General features: G+C 32.4%; 2 protein-coding genes across 2 annotated transcripts; both read left to right on the top strand.

Annotated features, from left to right (window-relative positions):
* Positions 1-3,774: 3,774 nt before the first annotated feature.
* LOC130655428 (uncharacterized) lies at positions 3,775-8,301 on the top strand. The gene is made up of 4 exons (XM_057458529.1): positions 3,775-4,091; positions 4,332-4,363; positions 5,028-5,204; positions 7,717-8,301. The coding sequence occupies exons 3-4, from the start codon at positions 5,067-5,069 to the stop codon at positions 8,299-8,301; spliced, it is 723 nt and encodes a 240-aa protein (XP_057314512.1). The 5' UTR covers positions 3,775-4,091; positions 4,332-4,363; positions 5,028-5,066.
* LOC130645690 (adhesion G protein-coupled receptor L3-like) lies at positions 8,301-11,233 on the top strand. Its single transcript, XM_057451802.1, has 6 exons — positions 8,301-8,319; positions 8,573-8,659; positions 8,779-9,034; positions 9,250-9,497; positions 9,743-9,809; positions 10,108-11,233. Exons 1-6 carry the CDS (start codon positions 8,301-8,303, stop codon positions 10,565-10,567), a joined length of 1,137 nt encoding a protein of 378 aa, XP_057307785.1. The 3' UTR covers positions 10,568-11,233.
* Positions 11,234-13,293: the final 2,060 nt, after the last annotated feature.

A 13,293-nucleotide genomic window follows, 5' to 3' on the forward strand; every position in this document is an offset into this window, starting at 1 on the left:
TAAATAAATAAAAAAGAAGAAGAAGACTGATACATAAGAAATACAAAATTCAACATATCTGATATTTGGAGCTTTACGCGTTCTTATTAGCAACTGTCATATTTTTTAAGCCCTGCTAAAGTCAAAGTTTTGATGTTAGCGTCGAACTTGCTAAGAAAGTGCGAAGCCTGATATTCAAACTTAAAAATGTTGCTTTTGCGTCGCAATGTTATTTCATTACAACTTCGTAACTTTTTATAATACAATGTTTTCAGTTTGGTAATAAAACTAGTCGTCAATAAAAGTTCTATAACTTGGTATCAACAAAAAGGAAAAAGGGGACATCAGTTCTTAACGCGTTTGGAATATGTTATTTTGTAGCTTAAATTTGCATCTGGGGTACGGATTAATTTTGACGTTGAAAAAAGACCTGGAAGAAAGTATCCATTTGCTAATATAGCTGTTCATCTTCCACCGCAATATTATCGAACAACCGTCGGTTTGTGTGGTACCTACGATGGAGATAGTAACAATGACATGATTTCAAGGGATGGCACCAAAATTTCAAATGAAAAAACTTGGCCTGCTGAATCTAAGTTTGTGAATAGCTGGAAGTAAGTAACTGAAGAAAGCTTCCTGCTTAGAACTACAAACCCGAATATAAATTAGTGAACCCCAGCGAAAGGGGGGGGGGGAGTACTAAAAAAGTAATGTTGTTTTGTCATTTCGAAAAAAAATTAAACACAGCCATTTTTACATATATCACGTCCAGAGCTGTAGCTCATAACAGTAGCCAAAAAATTTCAAAAGGCTATAACATAAGGCATCTAAATTTTCCCGTATGAATAGGGATAGTAAATGCTGAAGATAATATTGTTAAAGATGAATAAAGTTTTATTTTATTAAATCTATTTCATTTTAGATTACGAAACAAAACAAGTTTATTCTTCTTGAGACCTGCCAACAGAAGATGCCGTAGGGCACCTCCAAGGACAAGTGAAGATACATTATGTAATTGTGAAAAAAGAGGAAGCGACATATCCGAAAGTTGCACCTATGAAAATGTCGTAGTTCCGCCATCATTTACACAAGACGACTATCAAACGTTTATTTCCGCCGGTAAGAATAATTACCCTGATTTCCTGTCACAACTCTTTATCTTTATGTATGTGTAACTTACATTTACATAAATATAAAGAGTTATACAGGTACGAGAACAGGTTGTAGAACGCGTTTGAAAATTACTTGCTTTAACAGGTTATCAGCAATTCCATTTTCTTAGAAAGTAGGCGTTGGCATGTGTGTATTGAAATGAATGAATTTTTTCACGCATAGTTATATTGGCACACATAAATTAACATCTCACTCAAAAAATGCTTCGCTGATCATTTATAAAAAGGTAGCATTTATCGATGTAATGATTTTCGGTTCAAATAAATGCGTGTAGCCATGCGAGTACACTGAATGCTGATTACCGGTAATTTAAATTGGATCTAGAAATATATAAATAAATTGGGTTGATTACCGTAGAAAACTGAGTGATAATTAGTATTAATTCTATTTTTCTTTTTACATTTCTAGCTTTTTTAAAATGTCAAACAAGAAAGCGTCGAACTACACCAAATAATAACGTAATCATTGTACCTGACGAAGATGATGAATCATTATATGATTACGATCCTCCGGATTCTGTTTTTATTGCTCCAAAATGGCCTACACCGACTGGAAAAATAGAAAAGGATGTTGAGCAGAAATGTATGAGTGGTATTCTAAATTCAACGACTGGCAGCACGTGTTCAAAATTATTGAAGAAAGATTTTGATTTAAATGCTTTTAAAAACGAATGTATATCAGACGTGCAGGTTAGAAGACATTTAAACTACTTATTTGTCATTTCTATATAGCCTAATATTTGCCATTTGTAAAGCATCACATGGGAAATTATAAAATGCTAAAAAAACAGGCAGGTACAAAAACTTAGCCATTCCATCTACGCATAAAAAATGCAGCTCAGAGATACATAATATAGAATTCAAAAGCGCATATAGAGAATTTAAACAAATAAGATTTACTGTTTTTGGCAAACAACGTGTTTCCCCATGGCTCACTGTAGATGGGTTAAACCCATTGTTTGTTTTCCTCAGAAGCATTAAGGACTATTTGGTCTCGTACAGCAACTGTTGAGAGAAGGCGGTTCTACTGTAATCACTGATATGGTACAGTGCAGCGTAGTTGTAATTACACGAAAAGCAATGTTATAGTTGACAACGCAATCATTAAACTAAGATTCTGTATCATAAGGTCTTCAGTTTACATGAATGATTTATTAAGATAAAACGGAATTAAAATTAATATATATGCAAGAATTATGGTTATTTTCAAATATCTATTTCCTAGATTTCTGATTCCTACGATTATATTCGTTCAGTTATAAATGTCATGAAAAGCTCTTGTGAAGAGCAAATTTTAAAAGACAGCTCGAAATATTGGAATAAAAATGACAATGGAACACTGGTACCACCAATGGAAATTCGGAATATAATTTGCGTGAACGATTGCAATGATAATGGCGTTTGTAAAAATGGAACTTGCATCTGTTTTGATGGTTTTATTTCCACCGATTGTTCCATCAGATCAGGTAGGTCAGATCAGATTAGGTTTTTTTAATATCTTTACTTTCGTTCTTAAGTCTAATGGATTTTTTCCTGAACATATTGCCTATGTTTTGCTAATTGCAGGTTAACTGAGTTTACAATTGTTCTCTAAACATTTTCTCAGCAACTAAAAGAATTGTTATCTTATTTTGAAAGGGCTGCAAAACAGTTATCCCCGGCAACGATACTACTTTTAACCCTCGCGAATTATGAAGGTAATGTGCAATAAACAGGACATCCAACATATCTAATTCCAAGATAATACATGCGAAAGTGTTCTGTGGCATTTTTTAATCAGGGACAAAATATACATGGAGTCTTCATCTTTCACGCTTTCATGGGTACGATTTAATAACGTAAAAATTTTGTAATTTTTGCAGGCTCAATTCCAATACTTTCTTCAAAACAGCAATATTGTGACATTTCACATGGATGCACATCCTTGTTAGTTAATGGAGAGGATTTTGTTAATTCAGAAAATTTGACTTGCAAGGTAATTTCAAAAATTATTAACACTTCTATGATCTTTCATAATGAAATAGTTTTTTCATTTTTGTATTGGACATAATGATGTTTTCCCAAGTTTTTATCAAAGTTTACAAAAGAGCCTTTAAGGAATCTTTACACCTAATTACGTAGGTAAAAACCGCCATATGTTATGACTTTGTTTTAAAGGTAATGTTGTTTTACCAACTATTTAAACAAATAGACTAATTGTATTTATGTTTATCGATCCTTGATTGTGTGTATGTGTTAAAATTACTTTTCAGATTTGGTCTTTGTAATATATTTAGATTTCAAATTATGCAGAAAATGAAGAATTTTCAATGGTTTCTATTTTAAAAGCAGTGTTTGTGAGTTACGCTGAGGTCTCGTGTGAACTTCCGTCACCAGTTCCAGCAGTGACATATCACATCAAAGTTTCAAATGATGGAAAGAAATTTAGTGCAAATGCTAGTCGTATTTTTATTTATCATTCGAAGTGTATGACATGTCGTCAACACACATGTGCAATAAAGGTACGAATTGAACATAAAATTTTATGAATGTTTACACTAGAAAAATGTTAAGTCATAATGTAATAGGAGCATATAGATAGATTTTTCCAAACACAACAATAAAATTGGTCCACAAAAATTCATATTCAGAAAATAATGGATTCGATTATTACTTTAAGAACAAAGCTTGATGGGAAAGGCACTGTACCAAACATAGCAGCAACTAATGTTGTGCAATCTGCATTTTATTAAAGTTTACTACTTTATTATACTAACCTTACATCCTCGTTTGTCTTGAAGTCTATAATATAATTTGTGATTAATGTACCACTACTCGTTTAGAACAACACTTGTCTGATAAACACTCGTTGTTACCAAGCTGGTGAAAAAAATCCTTTGAATGAAACAGAATATTGTGACCCTCAAAAAAGCAACTCCACATTTACTTCAAAGTTGCAAGGTAGGGTAATTTATATTGGCTTTAATCCTCAAATTCGTGCACTATTATGTAAGCGATGCTGACTTTATCTGAACCAGTGAATGCTTATGAACAGGCTTTTGAGATCATGATGGCAAGCTAAAATAATGCCTATCTTATTGCATAGTGGATCCTATATTTGTACACACCAATTCTCCCTATGCATATCATAGGCAGTATTATTTTTGTTCCTGTAACATCAAATGGATTTCATCCTTTTAGAATTTGAAGAGTCATTGCTACTGCTTAATCAAGTACGTAATGCAATACTTTGTTATTTACACATATGAAATAACTAACATGTTAAGGCTTAAGTAAATTGCTACTGTATTAAAATTCCAAGACATTTCTCCCTAGTCGAGGTGAGACATTTTTTCATTCAGAATGCGACATTCTATTATTTTATTAATCTGTGGCGAGTTTAATCAGAGAAATAGTGTCAATGCGCTATACTCATTTTCATTAAAGACAACAATCTTCAAAGTAGAAAACAATATTGACCTGTTAGTAATAAATCTGCGTAATTATGCATAAACTACCTCAACTTGTTGGCAAAGTCTTTTTGGAGAACCTGAAATTTTTAATTTTGGCCAACAATTTTTCAACCTACCTTAAGGTTTGCGAACCTGTCACTTTCTTTACATTGAAAATTTAATTTTTGTTTCGTATGCGTTTCCATCCTAATATATCCAGTTAAGTGGTCATCAGTTATGTTTAACAGGCAATATGTGATATATCGACCTTACTATAAAGCCAATTGACGTACTTCGGAGTCCAAGATTTAAATTGCTGTTAAGACTTTGGTGATCTTATGAAAAATAAAAACCTTCGCAAAATAAAAAAAACCTATCCAATTTTGTAACAATTCGTGTTTGACAATATAGTAAAATTTACTCATATTGTATCTTATTTGTTTAGTCACTTCTTTGCACAGACAGTAATGCACATCCAAATTGCATGACAGCTATCAAGGCCACTAAAAAATTAAACACATTTCTTAACGAGACTCTTGTAACCAGTCATATACAGATCGTTTTGATTGCCGATATTATTTCAAAAATTACAAACTATGCTGGTTGGTCCAACCTTAAAGAGGTAACTTATTCTTATTTATCCGTTATCTAAATCAGCCTTTTCACATTGTTAAGCGATCTATGTTTGCCAAATATATCTTTGGCAGAAATGCTTAGCTTGTCTACTTTTTTAAGTTAGAATTGTGGTGCTTTCTCTAAGCCATGTAGAAGTTTCTCCATCTATGATTAAAAACATCATTTGATGATAATAGACCTGCGTAGTATTGTAATTCAATAGACCTATTTCCATATCCGCGAAATATGTATGTGAAAATGCAGAATAACATGAAGACGAGATTAGTTATGAGCAAATTTCGGGATGCTGGGTGTTTACATGCAAGTTTAAAGAATGTATCAACAAAATGTTGACTTTTATACCTTTTTTCTGGCAGTTTCAAATAATCGTAGTTAACACAGTTATAAAGAGGGTTTTGGTAGTAGTAGTGTGACAGATAAGTTAAAATATTGCAGATTTTAAGGGCGTATCTTTCGGTATATGTTAGCTAACTCGCTAAACCTCTAAAACCTAGCCACGTTTCTCGAATTAGATATAAATACATTTTGAATTTACTGTTTCAAAGTGAATTGAAAACTCAATATACAATTTACTAACGCTCAAAATGTACTTCATATTACTCTGATCATTTTAAAAAATTAAAATTAGCTTGCTTGTAGCTAAAGTAGCCAGCAGCTAAGCTACAACTCTGGAAAAACATATTGTGAATTTAATTTTGAGCTCTCCATCCCCCAAAATCAATATTGAACATGTTGACTGATGCTAACATAAGTACTCCAAAAACTTTAGAGTACTAAAGAAAAGTGACATTGAACTTGGGGGAAAGGGGATGGCGCAGTAAAGAGATTTCAACATCAAGAAAAAGCTAGATTTTCTTATAGCATTTTCACAAGTATTTTTACAGGATTGCTGCTATAACTTAGTTGCATGAGTAATCAACAAATCATTTTTCAACATTTGTTGTGTAAAATGGCATTTAAAATTCTTATTTTGAAACTATTGGCTGTTGTGATTATATATATAACTGTCACACTTCCTCTGTCACTACTCTCTCTCTCTCTCTTATTGACTGTCAATAATCTCACATTTGTATTAGGCATTGTGATGGTTAACTTTAATACTTACAGTTTGTAAGTAATGCGAATTGATAGAGCTCAGAGCTTACCATAAATGTTTACATATAGAGAAAGTAAAGTCTTTTTTTAAATGGCACCTAGTTTTTTTTGGTTTTTATCCAAAAAAGAAAGGGAAGTAAAATAAGTTACTTTTTCTTATAGGAATGTCTGGATTTCAGCTGCAAACTTGCTTAATTTTTGTCAAAATCTCGGTCTCAATGTTCTTAAAAATCAGGTCCTTATGTATATATTGTTTTTTCTTGCTACAAGATTAATTTTTAAGATTTCATAAAATCTTAAAAATTAATCTTGTAGAATTGTATAAAGTGTTCATTTACAGGAAATAATCTCAATGAAATTTTCCTAAAATGTCGATTTGTGAAAAAATAAAACCAAAAATTTTGTTTTTGACTTCACAAAAAAAGTCGCATTGCTTTCACTTATTAAAGTCATAGTTCAACATGACAAATATTTTGTGGAGTAAATTTTACAGAAATTTTACTTTCTAGACAGTACTTTTTAAATTGTTTTGTGAAGTGATCTTCTCAAGGAAAAATTTCTTTTTACCGAGCAAAATCACTGGACAACTTCATTTGCCTGAACAAAATACCAAGATAGTAACTTTGAATACAAAATTTAAGAATTAGGATCTCATCCTTTTTGTCAACATTACTTTTGAAATTTTGAATCTTTTTTTTATCAAATATAATTTACAATAGAAGCTTAAAGTGTGACACAAATAAGCAAGAACATTCCAAACAAAGTTTAAAGTCTAACTTTTCCCACCAAGTTAAATAAGAATCCTAATTCTGAAATAAAAGTGTGTAAAATGTGAATTATAAAAACATCCAAAATTAAAACTTGGAAAAAAATAAACGAGGTAAGGCACCAACAAAGTCAACTCAACTACTATAATAAAACCACAGTCAGAAAGCCTGGCTAATGTTATTTTCACAGATGTTGTTTAAAAAATGAGGTACACTCAGTAACCGGGGACACAGGATATATACCAGCAACATCAAAAATTTTGGTGAACAGCTTGAAATTTCACGTTTGTTTGGAGCAAGTCAGCAGCCAGCAAACTATCTGTACCATATCATATTCAAAGCTAGTTAATACCTAGCTCATATAACACCAAGAATAATAAAGAAGATCATTAGAACGGCCCATTGATACATGCTATTCTTTCATATAATCACCAAATGTTACTAACAATCTGTATAACAAATTAATTTGGCAAATATTGCAGGTAAACAAACCATATCTGCACTAACTTTGCAGCAAACTAAAAATTTGCTCATAACTAATCTTGTTTTTAAGTTAATCAGTATTTTGGTATGTATATTCTGCGGAACGAAAATGGATATTGAAATAGGTCTATTAGAGTTTCACTTCCTGTTTAGATATTTCTTGAAATTGTTGACATACTGGAAAAACTATTAAATATAAACAAGTTGTTATTTAAAGAAGCAGAGCGGAGTAAAAGATCTGCCACTATTATATGGAAAGGCTTTAATCGCATAGCATTACTCCTTTCTCAAAAAGCAAATAAGACAGAGTTGTTCGTGAGTAAAAAGCACTTTGCATTCGTTCTATCTAAAGCTACACATGAAAATGTTACAATTACATGTACAGATAATGAGTTGAAACAAATGGAAATTATTGTATTAAACTCTCATCAGGAGATCTTGAACAGCTCTCGTGTAGCAGCTGTTGTTTCATTGTCGTCTTTCTCGTCAGAGCAATGGTTTTACGTTACTGCTTTCTCAGAACCTTCACTTTTTGTTACACCGTCACTGGAAACTGTGGCTGTTGAAAGCGTGGTCTTATCGGTAAATTTCCCATATGAGAAAAAAGCTAAGAATCAAGTCATTACGGTACAGTTAAGACCCAAAGGCGGCTTTGGAAGTAATGACGAAGTGAAATGTGCAAACTGGAAACAGGGTTTAATCAGAAAAACAGGTAATTTGGTTAATTTTGGTGTTTAATGAGTGTTTTTTTACAGAGTACGTCGCGATATCTAAGTCAACATTTAATGATGTGAATCTCTATTTCAAAGTGTATAACCCCAGATTATAAATAGCAAAGCCATTAAAAATGAAGTTAAATTCTTGGCCTAACAGGAACAACTACCCACTCCGAATTTTTGTGAAAAAAAATGTAAGTTAAAGTTTAAATGATTTTTATTTCTTTATTAAGCGGCGTGTGCCTGTTCATTGGAATATTTTTGTTGATTTAACTAAATTAATTGTTTAGCAGACATAAAAAAAAACACTTTTCTGAATGAAATAAAACACACCTCCCTAATGTTGAAGGAAATAGTTTGGCTTAATAATTTCTTCGATGGTAAGTGATTAAATACCCATTGTGGCTCACAGACAGGCAAGTTAGAGATAGAATCAATAGCTACATTATAGATGCATTTTGTGTAACAATTACATAACAAGACACCTTTTAATACTCAGGAAAAGACAGTTCACACGCTAAAAGGAGTAAACAAAACTTCTGGTCATCGGAAGGATGTCAAACAATTTCAGGAAAAACGAGTTCTGATTTTGCACATTGCACGTGCAAAGAAAATTCCGCAGTTACATTAATTAGCCAACGCATGGTAAATCCAACGGACAAAAACATTACAAAACTCAGTGCAATAACATGGTTTGGAACTGGTATACTAATTCTGGCTTTAGTTGTGACAATTGTAGTTTCTTCTATATTTCGGTAAGCTTATTTTGCGTTACAATATATTAAGTAGATGGTGTTTTTTTTTTCGATTGACGATTTATCTTTTATTTTCTGTTAAACAAATGGGATTAGAAGGCAACTTATATAAAACAATTTCATCTTGTTAAGAAGATATGAATCTTTTAGAATTGCTTATCATTTCTGTCGTGAAATTCTTTCAATAATCAAATAATTTGTTTATTGCGTTTCAGAAAATCCACAAAGTTGTTTTTGCCGTTTCTGTGCGTTTTATCTTCGTGGCTTTGCTTGGTTATAACCTTTGCCTTTGGTGTGGCAAAAACTGATTCAGAAAAGGAGTGTCGAATCGTTGCAGCAATTCTGCAGTTCTTCTTGATTTCGACATATTGTTGGAATTTGGTGTTTACTTATTTAATGCACAAATCTCCAGAAAATGAAAACGATATAAAAGTATTGGCAAAGGCAGTCACATTTGCTTTAGGTCAGTTGTGTTACATTTTAAGAAAGTCGAATATTCTTCCCAATGAAGAAACAAAAAGTTTTTTCTGTCAAAGACCTTTAAAAGAATGAACACCTCTAATATTCTATTAATTTCACAATTTCTATTTCATAAACAGAATGGAAAGTTTTCTCCAAAAGCTTTATTATTATTTTTTTGTAACAATCATTCTGCATTTACAAATTTTATATTATTTTTTATAAATAATATGATCTGATTTTTTTCAGGAGTTCCAATCTTTGTAGTTTTGGTTACTGCAACAACAATCACAAATTCGTACGGAGGGAACCAGTTGTAAGCACATTTGTTTTGTTATTTCATATGTAGAAGTTCCTTCGTTTCAAAATTTAATGCATCCTGGTTCCTCCTTCAGCTACCTTTGGCCGCGCGAAACTCAATTAAATTAAGATTAGCAAAATATCGGCGTTGTTATTCAGACGCGGCCAGGTTGAACTAAATGCTATTCGAAAATGATGCGTCTAATCTAGGCCTTTCTATGCTAAAATATATGCGCAATCAGTTCGCTTTATATAATAAAAAGTGAGATATTTATAATTAACGTTAAATACATTTATGTTATATTTTTTCACAGTTGCGTACCCTATGAAACGGCATTCTATGTTGGTGTTTTGGTCCCTGTTGTAATTTTATTCATTGTAAATTTGTACATGTTGATTTTGGATTATTATCACATGCCAAATGGTGTTTCTAACGCAAATCACGAAGACCAACAAGGGCAGCAAAAGAAATTTCAAGGCAATTCAAGTGATTTAATAAAGGCGTTGCTACTGTTGATGGTTATCAGTGTGGTCTTTGTAACAGCAATATGTTTAATTGAATACGTTTCTACAGTGATGGAAGTGATTTTTTTGGCAATCTGCATGATTTCGTTTGTTTTCATGGCTGTGTGTTTTATAGCTAACAAGATTTGTGGACGTTACAAGAACAACTTAGAGATTAGGAAGACAGTTCGAAACGTGTCAAAAGACGAAAAAGAACAACGTGTAGGCATTCGCTTGTTATCACGGAACGAAAACGTTGATACAAACTAAATTTTATTTTGGTCTTGAGAAAGCAAACGAATGATAAAAAGTCTGTTGGGCTGTTGTAAAGTGTTTCCTTATGCAGTGTTTAAAAACACGATTTTGTTCCATATAAACTTTTGTTGTTATAGAAATAATAGATCTTTATATTTGTCCAATAAACGTGGAGGATTTGATTAGTATCTGATATATCTTTCATCCAATATTATGCATAACGCACACAATGTAGGAGAAATAAGCTTTCAGCAATAACATATACAGGTTACAACATTTTGCTTTATCAGAGAGTATCTTATGAAAAATCTGGACAGTGATACCATAAATAATAATCATCATTGACGAATTTACACATTTTTATAGCAACAAAAGTTTATATGCCACAAAGTCGTATTTTAAATGCTAATACATCATTCGACGAACATATTCCTTATGATGTCAAAGAAAAGCTACTCGTGAATAATCCTGTTTCGTCAAATATGAACAATTTTAAGTTTTAGACGATTTTGTAAAGAATTTATTCCAATATGAAACTGTTCCAGTGAACGCTCCTGTTGCACAGTTTCTGATATAAGTATTTTAGTTTAACTAGTAAAGTTAAAGAATTAACGCCCTACGATATTACTTAACACAGTAAGACCGTTATGATGCAGTAAAACATAGTTAAAAAATCCTGAATGCTGTAGTTATGACTTTGTAACTCCGTCGCACTTTGTAAACCCACCTTCTAAAACTTTTAATTCTCTGAAAAACACAAAAGAAAAAGCTGCTGAATTTGAAACTTTCCTCTCTATAATAATACAGAGATTGTGTGTGTCTGTGTGTCTGTAACAGGCGAAGTAGATGTGTTCATTTTCCTTTGATTAAGCCGAAAAAGTTATGTCTTAAATGTTAAATTTTGTCAATAACAATACTTTAACGTCAATCTCTTATAATAATGCAGAGACTGTGTCTAATATGTCTAATATGTTAAACTTTTTGACGTTAGGGTGCGACGAAAATAACACTACTTTAACGTCAATATCCTATATTAAATTAATGCAGCCATTACAGTGCACCTAAAATTTTGAGGCCAAATAACTTGGAAACGAGTTGGTGACGTCAATGTTATTTCACCGATTGGGTAACTAGGGACCACATGGGACCAATTTGGGTAATTTTTCAAACCTGGTTCCCCAAATCCGTTTCGGAATGAACGGGTTTATGATGTCATCAAAAAGCCTTTAAACCACAATATTTCCGTATTCGTTGGTCAAAAGTACATGATCCTATACATTTTCTTGATCAGCGTTTCAAGAGCTATAACATGAAGGCAACGGGTACACAAATTTCGAAAAAATAATTTTCTGTACTTTTATTAGGGACTTTGCTGATGTCAGCAAAATTTTTAAACCCGTAAATCTCATTAACCATTCATCAAAAGCACGTGATTACATACATTTTCTTGATCAGCGTTTTAAGGTCTACACAATAAAGGCAACGTAAAAACAAGGTTCTAATTTTTTTTGCAAATGAGTTACTGACGTCATCAAAATTCATATGATGCTTATTTTTCAATTTTATCCTGCCTCAGTGGATTTTTCCACGGGCTTTATCGACTAGTATCCTATATTAAATTAATGAAGCCATTACCGTGCATCTAAAACTTTGAGGCCAAATAACTTGGAAACGAGGTGGTGACGTCAATGGCTTTTCACCACGTGGATAATTAGGGACCACCTAGGACAAATTTGGGTAAGTTTCACAAAGCTGGGTCCCCAAATCCGTTTAGGAATGGACGGGTTGATGACGTCACCAAAAAACCTTTAAATACTAATATTTATTCAACCGTTTGTTAAAAGTACATTACCTATACATTTTCCTGATCACCGTTCCAAGATCTATACGATAAAGGGAACAGGTATACAAATTTCTAAAAAACAAATTTCTGTTTTGACGGGGCCATTGCTGACTTCAGCAAAAATTTTAAACCCTTATCTCATTAACCGCTTATCAAAAGCACATGATCATATACATTTTCTTTATAAGCGCTTTAAACTCCACACAATAGAGGCAACGTAAAAACAAGATTCTAAAATTTTTTTAGTGGATGGGTTGCTGACCTTATCAATAATTTTATCCTGCCTCAGTGGATTTTTCCACGGGCCTTATTGAATAGTAATACATATTAGAAAAAAAAAGATTAGTGTAAATCTTTTTTTTAAAACCTGAATTCCGGAAATATCAATTTTCTCATTTAGTTTCGGAGAAAGCAATTTTTTCTAAATTAAAAGAAAAAAAAGTCAACGAAAATTGATTCTCTTGTGGTATCAAACCTTTAACTGAAAATAGCAGTCCATTGTGAGTTGTATTGAATATACAATGGTCCAAGCATAACGACAGGACGGTAATACAACCTCCAAGCAATGACCAATCCTGGGCATAATATTTGGGATTTTTCTGTTTATAGCTTTTTCGCGAAATGGGGAAACAACTTCACTTGGACAGGGCTCTTCCGGTAAAGAGGAGGTAGGCCCATTAGCCAACGTCAAAAATAGCTTTCCGCAATTTCCGTACTACGGAAAAGTTCTCTTCACAACCAGAAAAGTTCTGGAATACTATAGAAATGGCAAAAATTACCAACCTTTAAGATTTTGGATAAAGCCAAACACCCAAACCATTATAATAATAATAAGTCCTCCGCTGTGAACATTAAGAAGTTCAGAAGTCGTGTAACTTAAATAGAAAATATTTTTCTT

The sequence above is a fragment of the Hydractinia symbiolongicarpus genome, chromosome 1 (genome assembly GCF_029227915.1).
Source record: "Hydractinia symbiolongicarpus strain clone_291-10 chromosome 1, HSymV2.1, whole genome shotgun sequence".
Classification (NCBI taxonomy): Eukaryota; Metazoa; Cnidaria; class Hydrozoa; order Anthoathecata; family Hydractiniidae; genus Hydractinia; species Hydractinia symbiolongicarpus.

What these genes read in the sequence shown, in the direction of transcription:
- LOC130655428 (XM_057458529.1), top strand. Translation starts at nt 5,067, where the DNA reads ATGACAGCTATCAAGGCCACTAAAAAATTAAACACATTTCTTAACGAG. An exon ending in GTTGGTCCAACCTTAAAGAG is followed by an intron (nt 5,205 to 7,716) that starts GTAACTTATTCT and finishes CTTCCTGTTTAG; the next exon opens with ATATTTCTTGAAATTGTTGA.
- LOC130645690 (XM_057451802.1), top strand. An exon ending in GCTTAATAATTTCTTCGATG is followed by an intron (nt 8,660 to 8,778) that starts GTAAGTGATTAA and finishes TTTAATACTCAG; the next exon opens with GAAAAGACAGTTCACACGCT. An exon ending in GTAGTTTCTTCTATATTTCG is followed by an intron (nt 9,035 to 9,249) that starts GTAAGCTTATTT and finishes ATTGCGTTTCAG; the next exon opens with AAAATCCACAAAGTTGTTTT.